Here is a 9,416-nt window from a genome sequence, read left to right as displayed (position 1 = left end):
CTATATCGCCAGCGAACGACCTTGATGCACACCTTATTGTTTTGGATTTCGGCGGAATAGAAGGTCTCGGGTTTGCTTTTCGTTTCATCACTATAGTATTCTACATTTCTCTCCCTTGTGTGTCTCGAATTCTTGGTTCATTTCGCAGCCTCTAGGTGTGGCTGGCTGCCTTGTTACCTCGGTAAAAAGCGCACCACGTGCCAACCGTAGCAAACCTCCCATGGGAAGAAGGGAAGCAACCACGCAACGCGATTCGAGCCCGGTTGATCTGGTGGGGCGGGCCAGGGCTCCGATCCAGCCTTGAACTCCACGTCCAAGCTAGGCACCCGATGCCATCCCCTTCCCCGGCACCGTTAAAAACTGAGCTCGCGCTTCTCCCCGCCCCATCAACTGAATCCCTCCCACCATCACGAGCTGTACATTTCTCATCAGGGTCGCGGTGAGTTCCTTGCCAAGCCGGGATGGCGAAGAGCACATGGGCGCTCATCTGCCACCTCCACGCCATTGCAGGGTACGCCCATGCACGACAGAGCTCACGGCTCCTGAATCCTTCCGTTTCCATCGCTTATATTTGGCTGTAATCTGGTGGATCATGGGCGCTTCTCTTTCCTCTGCAGGCCGAGCCTGACCCTGATATACCCGCTGTGAGTGGACATTCCTGCCGATCGTTGCACCTTGCATTGCTGCGGCGGTTAACTGTGGCTAGGCTATGATATGCTCTGTACTGGGAACGTTGGTAAAGATCTGTGGGTGTATGTGTGAGCTGTTGGTTTTGATCATCAGGTACGCGTCGATCTGCGCGATGGAGAGCACGTCCAAGCTGGACGACGGCCAGTGGCTGGCCTACTGGATAATCTACTCCTTCATCGCCCTCTTCGAAATGGCAGCCGAGCAAGTCCTCTACTGGTAAAATCATAGTGGGGTACTATCAAAATTGTTCATGCTCTTTCCTAGTAGAATCCTAGCTGCGAACATTTTGCTCCGCGTGCAGAAAAGATAATTGTGCTGATCTTGCAGGATACCGCTGTGGTACGAGGTGAAGCTGCTGTTCGTGGCGTGGCTGGTGCTGCCGCAGTTCAGGGGCGCCTCCTTCATCTACGAGAAGTTCGTCAGGGAGCAGATCAGGAAGCACGGGCTGATGCTGCACGAGCACCACGGCCACGATGCCGGCCACGGGTCGCACGTCCTCAAGGTACCGAACCTCGCCGACTTTCTCTGTTGTCTTTTCGAAATAGCACATCCTCAAGAATCTTTGCCGGACGTGCAGGCTGAGCATGGCGTGCACTGAGGAGCGAACTCGCCAGGAGAATATCTGCCTGTCCGCCGACGACGAGCCTTAACCAAACCCGCCGATCAGGGACCCCCTTCCGAGCCGGCGTAGTTGTTGATATATGCTGTGAGATGTTGGACGGAACATCGGGTTGGGGTACGATGTACTACCTTTGTTCATGAATGTAAGAACTGTCAAAACGTCTTACATTTTAGAGACAGAGGGTATATGTGCTAATTCGACGATGCCTTGTATATTTATAAATAACGAAAGGATTCGCGTTCTTTGCGATCAATAAATTTGTATGGTACTGGTTTCGCACATTTGGGATGGCTTATTAATTCCTCGATTTCCTAGACTAATTCACGAAGTTTACGGGAATTGTTCATGTATTTTAGAAATTTAGATAACTTGATCATGCTACTTTCGGAAAAGGTTCCCTGGAAATCACAAAATTACTTTACTGTCATACACAAACATATTTTTCTAGTAGTTATCATCTAATGAATTACTTCATTGTATTTGCAAACAAGTATTCATGACTATAAAATATGTTCGCGCATTATAGAGAACTATTATGTATTTCAGAACATTCATGTATATAATAAAATACTCATATTTTCAGAAAATAAGTGTGTGTTTTAGAACAAATTTTCTTCTGTACCAAAAGAATTGTTCGTATATGTCACAAAAAAGTGTCGACAAAGCTTTTTCATAAATAGGGAGGTACAAAGAGAAGGCAACAATACAATATTTAGTAAGACAAGGAAATCAAAATAGGAGATGGGAAAATGAAAATACTATCATGTAAACATAATATAAATAAAATTCATGAGATAACTTAAAAGGATTTTCTTCTTCTTCTTCTTTTTGTTTTCACTTATTTCTCTTTTTCTTCCTGTTTTATGTCTCTTTTGTATTTTTCTCCTGTTCAATATTGTTTCTTGACATGTTTCTTCCTTTTTGTACAAATAGCTTTTTTGAAGAAAATTATCATTTTTATGAATATGAGTTGAACATTTCTACAAATATGCAGCGAACATTCTTTTAATGCGCGGTGAGCAGTTTCCAAATATGCTATAAACATTTTCCAAATACATGAGTAATACATTTAAAAAATGCGATGGACATTTTTCAAATATGAGTTGAAAATTTTCTTCCTCCGTTCCTAAATATAAGTTATTTTAGAGATTCCACTACAAACTACACACGGATGTATATAGATATATTTTAAATTGTAGATAAACTCATTTTGCTCCGTATGTAGTCCATGGTGAAATCTCTAAAAAGACTTATATTTAGGAACGGAGGGAGTATTTGTTATTTTTTTTCTTTTTGAGACAAATTGTTACTCAATTTCTCTGAATGGTAGTCAAATTACAAGTAGAGAAGCAAACAAGGCCCAGTCCAGCCCAATAAAGAAAATACAAACAGAACACAGGCAACTGGATGACTCCGTGGATGGGTGAAGTTCTCAAGAAAGAAAACCAGGGACAACGTTCCAGGCAGAGAAAAATCGCATCGGATGAAACCGGTGACATCATTCAACCGAGACTTCGTTGTCTTTGAGCATGATACGTCATTCAATCAGAAACAACATGATACATCTCCCCCCAAAAAACAACAACATGATACTCCCTCTGTACCCCAACTACAAGTATTTCGGTACAGAGGTAGTGCATCATAAAACGAAACATAAATTAGCTACCAAACAAACACATGACCGACCCCACGGCAACTAGCGATTCATCTGTGTGACTCGACACAGTTTTGAAGCTTTATTCTCAGACCTCTATGCAGTAGCGATGAGGTTGGAGCTGTGGCTGTCCATGGACTTGAAGGCCTCGAACCTGGGCTCCTTGTCCTCGAACTTGTGGCGCACGTACAGCTTCATGTAGTCCTCGAACACGAACCTCGGGTACGCCCCGCCGGCCGCCTCCGCCTCCACCAGCGCCGCCGCCGGGAAGATGACCGCGTCGCTGGCCGGGTTGTAGAAGGATGCGATGGACATACGGTTGCCGTCGGTCTGCGCGACCACGCGGTGGAGCACGCTCTTGTACCTACCGTTGGTGATCACCTCCAGCTGGTCGCCGAGGTTGACGACGATGGAGTGGCGCGTGGGCGGCACGTCCACCCACTCGCCGTCCCTGAGCAGCTGGAGCCCGCCGACGCGGTCGTCCTGGAAGAGCAGGATGATGCCGCCGGCGTCGGTGTGGGCGCGGAGGCCCTTGACGAGGTCCGGGCGCGGGCAGGGAGGGTAGCTGCTGACCTTGGTGCCGAAGGTGGGGGCGCCCTTGGAGCCACGGAACGCGCGCGTGAGGTACCCCTTTTCCAGGCCGAGGTTCTCGCAGAGCAGGTCCAGCAGCCGCTCCGCCAGCCTCTCCAGCTCCGACGCGAACTGCTTCATCACCCGCCTGTAGTCGTCGTCGAGGTCGGGTATCTCGGCGATGTTGGGCTCCGGGAGGTGGCGCACGAAGAAGGTGCTCTCCCAGTCCAGGTTCTCCGCCGCCTTGCCGCCGTCCTCCAGCGTCTTGCTCGCGAACTCGAGGAACCTCTGCTCCCGCACCCTCTTGTAGTGCTCCTTGGTCATCTTCTCCACCTCGTCCATCAGCTCCGTCGAGATGCCGTGGTCCAGGACCTGCACGCACCACCGGAAAAAGAGAGAGCAGATCAACATTAAGGATAGATCGACAAGGAGATTCATCCTGTCAGATCATGCCATGTTACTGCTGTGTATTCACCTGGAAGAAGCCCCAGTTCTCGCATGCATCGTGCAGAAGGTTCATCGCCGCCGGCCGCTCGTCCCCGCGGAGCAGACCCATGTCGATGATGGGGAATGACAATGTCGATGCCATCTTACCCTCTTGATTCGAGACAGGCTGCGTCTCCGGATGTTTCTTCTTGCCTACCGAGCTTCAGAGCTTGCCTGATGATGTACGAAGGAGCCAGGAGTGCAGTGCCTGGAAGAAGGCCAGCTTCGGGTGCAATTTATAGCCTCGATCGACCAGGCACCCAAAATGCTTCGACCAGAGAGGTGCAAAAATAAAATAAAATGCTTCGACTAGAATGGGTCGACCTTGGAGGCTTGTACACCCCTCACGTACATGTTAGATATGGCTGATTTAGTATAACTTTAGAACGTCGATAACTGTCATACGTGTCGGCGTTAAGAAATCTGTCCACACGTTCTGTGTGGTGTCTAAGAGGATCAGCCTATATGTCTGCGTGTGGGCAAAACAATTAGCGCCCACACGCCTCTTTTTTCCCCTCCCGATCCCTCTTACACGCGTGCGTGTGGGCGAAATAGATAACGCCCACACGTCTGTGTGTGGGCAAAACAACTAGCGCCCACACGCTTCTTTTTTTCCCTCCCGATCCCTCTTACACGCGTGCGTATGGGCGAAATAGATAACGCCCACACGTCCGGTACGTCAGGCCTCGTACTTCGTGGTCCCGCACGCCCCACGTGACACTTTTACCACGCGCCCAACAGTTGCCATGGGCCGGACCCTCGTCCATGTTCGTTTAAGTGCAGTTGCCATGTCGCTGAACTACAGTTGCCATGTCAAACAACTATAGTTGCCATATTTGCTCAACTGCAGTTGCCATCTCAGGTCAAAGTTCCAGATTGCCATTTTTTGGACAACTACAGTTGTTGCCATGTGTGGTTTAGTCTACTGCAGTTGTCATGATTTCAAAACTTTAGGAGTTGCCACCTACTAACATTAGGCAGTTGCCATGTAGCGCTACAAGAAATGGCATGGCGAAAAACATGTTCGGGGAAAAGAGAGAGTTGCCATGTGCTTACAAGCACGCTAGGGCAGTTTTCATTTTAAAAAAATAGTTGCCATCTGCTTACGTGCACGCTAGGGTAGTTTGTCATGTGTCATGCAAAACATATGGCAACTGACATGTTCGGGTAAAAAAAAAGAGTTGTCATCTGCTTGCAATCACATTAGGGCAGTTGCCATGTACACTGCAAAACGCATTGCAACTGGCAGCTTGGGTGTGGGAGAGGAGGCGAGCGTGTAGGCGAGATGGCAAACGCCCACACACCAGTCTTTGTGCGTGACTGAAAATTGGTGTGTGGGCGAACTGCTAAACACCCATACACCGGCCCCTCCGTGTGGTAAAACGGATGTGTGGGCGACCTCTCTTACACACCACACACGCGAATTATCCTACATGGCATATAAAATCAGCTAATTTGTGCCAAGATTCGTGCAGAAGTTACTGAACGGTGATGGATACGTATGATCAAGATGATCAACGCCCACACATGTGGGCGTTAACATATTCGTAACTTTATGCTAAATCAACAAGAAGTAATATGAAAAAAGGAAACTAATAATATGTGAGATCACCTTCCTAATAATATGTGAGATCACCTTACTAATATGAAACGGAGCTTAGGAAGATTGTACTCTAGTATTATTAGCAGTCATTATGCTAAATCTTTCAATCAGAATCACGCAATAAATTATGATGGTCATATCGAATTTCAAAGATATTGTTATGGGCTTTAAAGTGTTGGATCTCCACTTTTAAAAGGGGTTGATAGGCCGGCATCCACAGTTTAATTTCGCTTTACCTCCCGCCATCATCCCTTCACGCTAGGTTTTTCACCCTCACATTCAGAACCGAATCAATTTGTCCGACTCTCTTTTCATTTTTTCGTGCTTGCTTTGACAGGTGCTGATTCAATTCAATCACGTAAATAATACATAACTAAGAATTTAGAAATAACGTCATATATGTGAGATCACCTTACTAAAAGATACATAAGAGATCTTTCTCAATAACCTTTCAAAACAAAATGAGATATTCTTAAATAACAAATTGATAATCCGGCACACTACGACATGTACTATTGAATGACAATCACAACTTTTCGAATACAATAAAAATAACCTATATTTTTACTTACCAAATCACATATTTTAACTATTATTAAAACTCAATCTGCATGTCCTCCCATAGTTTGAACACATCTTCCACTCCCACCAATCCGATTTTTATGCAAATATAAAACCCACCTCCGGATCTGTTTTTTTTTCATAAAGAACTAACTTCCACCCGGTGGTGGTTTCCATTTTTCACGTACCAAAGCCTATCTCTTTCCATACATAGTTAACTTCCACATAATCAGAAGTTTTCTACCCTTGCGTGCGACGCATTAAAAGTGCCTGACAGAACTGCTCTCCCGTCTCACCACCACATTCCCTGGTATGGCTAATGTTGGAGAACGTAGCAGAAATTTAAAATTTTCTATGCATCACCAAGATTAATTTATGAAGTAATCTAGCAACGAGGGAAGGAGAGTGCATCTACGTACCCTTGTAGATCGCTAAGCGGAAGCGTTCAAGTGAACGGGGTTAATGGAGTCATACTCGTCGTGATCCAAATCACCGATGATCGTAGTGCCGAACGGACGGCACCTCCGCGTTCAACACACGTACAGCCCGGTGACGTCTTGTAACGCCCCAAGACCGATGTGCCAGGTGTCGTCCAGTTATTCGCTGTTGTTGCCTTGTCATTGCTTGCGTGTCATGCATTGCATATCATGTCATCATGCGCATTTCATTTGCATACGTGTTCGTCTCATGCACCCGAGCTTTTTCCCCGTTGTCCGTTTTGCATTCCGGTGCTTCGTTCTCCTCCGGTGATCATTTCTATCTTTTTTTGTGTGTGGGGATTAAACATTTCCGGATTGGACCGAGACTTGCCAAGCGGCCTTGGTTTACTACCGGTAGACCGCCTGTCAAGTTTCGTACCATTTGGACTTCGTTTGATACTCCAACGGTTAACCGAGGGACCGAGAAGGCCTCGTGTGTGTTGCAGCCCAACACCCTTCCGCTTTGGCCCAAAACCCACCTAACTCTGCTCCATCATCTCGGTCGTTCGATCACGATCGCGTGGCCGAAAACCGCACATCATTTGGACTCTCCTAGCTCCCTCTACCTATAAAAGAGCGCCCCTCCCCGAAATTTCGGATCAATTCACGGATGAAACCCTAGCTTCTCCCCACTCCGCCGCCGGACATGTCCGTGCCCGCTGGACGCGTCCAGCCTCCACATCACCCGGACCAATCGCGCGCCGCCACCTCAGCAGCGCCGCCTCCCTCATCCTCTAGCGCGCCGCCACGTGTCTCCCCAGCGCCCCACTTCGCCGCGGGCCCGCCGAGCCCATCTGAGGCCCGCGCAGGCCCGGATCCCCGCCACCGCGCTCGACCCAGGGTCTCGCTCGAGGGGAGGAGCCCCTCGATGCTGCAGTTCGTCGCCGGGGCCCGCTGTGCCGCCGCCGGTGATCTCTCAGGCGAGCCCCTCGCCGTCTGGCCTACTTCCCTCCTTCCTCGCACTCTCTCTCATGCCCTCTGTCTCCCTCGCAGGTCAACCACCGCCATGGGTTCCTGCAGCCTCGAGCTCCATCCCTCGCCCACGGACGGGATCCGCCGGATCCGATCCACCACAGTCCGTTCCCGCCAGCCGCCGGAGTCCTCCGTGGGAGCGCCGCCCCACCTCGCCGGAGATGCGCCGCTGCCCCCTGCTTTCCCTCGATCCCCTCTGGACCGAGGAGAACGACGAGCGCCCGCGTGGGCCTCCTCCCCGCCTTGGCCTCCCAGGCCCAGTTCCAGCGCCCGAGTCCGGCCCAGCGCAGCGCCCCGCCTCGGCCTGCCTCCTCCTCCTTCACGGGCCGAAGCCCACTTGGGTGAGGCCACACCCCCAGCGCCCCGCCTCTGTTTTTTTCTTCCTCCTGTTGGGCCAGCTTGATTCGGCCCATATCATGTTTTTTCCGCGCCTGGGATTTTCCTATTTTTCCAGAGATTGCCAGTTTTGCAGAATAGTCCCCCTAGTTCATGCATTTAATAACTCACTAACCGTGCATCGGATTAAAATGTTTTATATATGAAACTTGCTCAGAATTTTGTGTAGATTAATAATATCCAACTTTCGTCTATGTTTGAAATGCTTAAAATGTTGTTTGCATTAATTTGCTCCTATGCCATGTTAAAATGATTTAATTCATAACTAATTAACCGTAACTCGGATTTTTAATAATCTTTATATGTAAATGGGGTAGAAAAATGTCTAGTTTAACATGTTGCACTCATCTTGCATGTTTAACAACTCTAAAATAATGTTTAGGGCAGAACAGTACCAAATCTATAATATGCTCATGAGGAGTTTCCGGAATTGTTGTTCGTTGCTTCCGGCCTCATTTAACCTTGACTAGATAGGTAGTTTTCATTTGCTTCACCCTCTTGCCATGTTAATCAACATTTAATATTGTTGGGGTACATAAACGAGATCGAACTAAATAACTTGTTGTGGTGTTTCGTCAATATGCAACCCGTTGCATATTGAGCTCCACTTAATTTGTAGTATTGTTTGTGCATATTGCCGTGCCATGCTTCATTAAACCGGACATGCATCATACTTGATTGTGCATCATGCCATGTTCATGTCGTGGGTGTTTACTATGTTGTGTGTTTCTTTTCCGATGTTGCTTCTTCGGGTTGGTTCCGATAACATCGCGTTTGTGAGGAACCGTTCGTCTATGTCCGTTTGTCTTCTTCATGGACTCGTTATTCTTTGTTGCGGAATTTCAGGCAAGATGATCATACCCTCGAAATTACTACTATCTTTGCTATGCTAGTTTGCTCGCTCTTTTGCTATGCCATTGCTACGATGCCTACCACTTGCTTGAAAGCCTCCCAAATTGCCATGTCAAACCTCTAACCCACCTTGTCCTAGCAAACCGTTGATTGGCTATGTTACCGCTTTGCTCAGCCCCTCTTATAGCGTTGCTAGTTGCAGGTGAAGATCGGAGGCCGTTCCTTGTTGGAACATCTTTTATTTACTTGTTGGGATATCATTATATTGCTATGTTATCTTAATGCATCTATATACTTGGTAAAGGGTGGAAGGCTCGGCCTTATGCCTGGTGTTTTGTTCCACTCTTGCTGCCCTAGTTTCTGTCATATCGGTGTTATGTTCCCGGATTTTGCGTCCCTTACGCGGTTGGGCTATTATGGGAACCCCTTGACAGTTCGCCTTAAGTAAAGCTCTTCCAGCAATGCCCAACATTGGTTTTACCATTTGCCACCTAGCCTTTTTCTTTCCCTTGGGTCGGCCAGCCCAAGGGT

At 48.0% G+C, this 9,416-nt stretch overlaps 2 protein-coding genes across 2 annotated transcripts; one reads left to right on the top strand and one right to left on the bottom strand.

Annotated features, from left to right (window-relative positions):
* Positions 1-286: 286 nt before the first annotated feature.
* On the top strand, positions 287-1,569 carry LOC125556151 (protein HVA22-like). Its single transcript, XM_048718936.1, has 5 exons — positions 287-511; positions 618-644; positions 784-906; positions 1,018-1,192; positions 1,268-1,569. The coding sequence occupies exons 1-5, from the start codon at positions 462-464 to the stop codon at positions 1,286-1,288; spliced, it is 396 nt and encodes a 131-aa protein (XP_048574893.1). The 5' UTR covers positions 287-461; the 3' UTR covers positions 1,289-1,569.
* Positions 1,570-2,810: 1,241 nt separating this feature from the next.
* Positions 2,811-4,244, bottom strand: LOC125509542 (1-aminocyclopropane-1-carboxylate oxidase 1-like). Its single transcript, XM_048674528.1, has 2 exons — positions 4,012-4,244; positions 2,811-3,908 (listed from the first exon to the last, which is right to left on the bottom strand). Exons 1-2 carry the CDS (start codon positions 4,123-4,125, stop codon positions 3,063-3,065), a joined length of 960 nt encoding a protein of 319 aa, XP_048530485.1. The 5' UTR covers positions 4,126-4,244; the 3' UTR covers positions 2,811-3,062.
* Between the last annotated feature and the right edge of the window lie 5,172 nt (positions 4,245-9,416).

The sequence above is a fragment of the Triticum urartu genome, chromosome 5, assembly GCF_003073215.2.
Source record: "Triticum urartu cultivar G1812 chromosome 5, Tu2.1, whole genome shotgun sequence".
Lineage (NCBI taxonomy): Eukaryota > Viridiplantae > Streptophyta > Magnoliopsida > Poales > Poaceae > Triticum > Triticum urartu.
The sequence above is the reverse complement of the archived record's forward strand: the minus strand, read 5'-3'. Positions and strand labels throughout refer to the sequence as shown.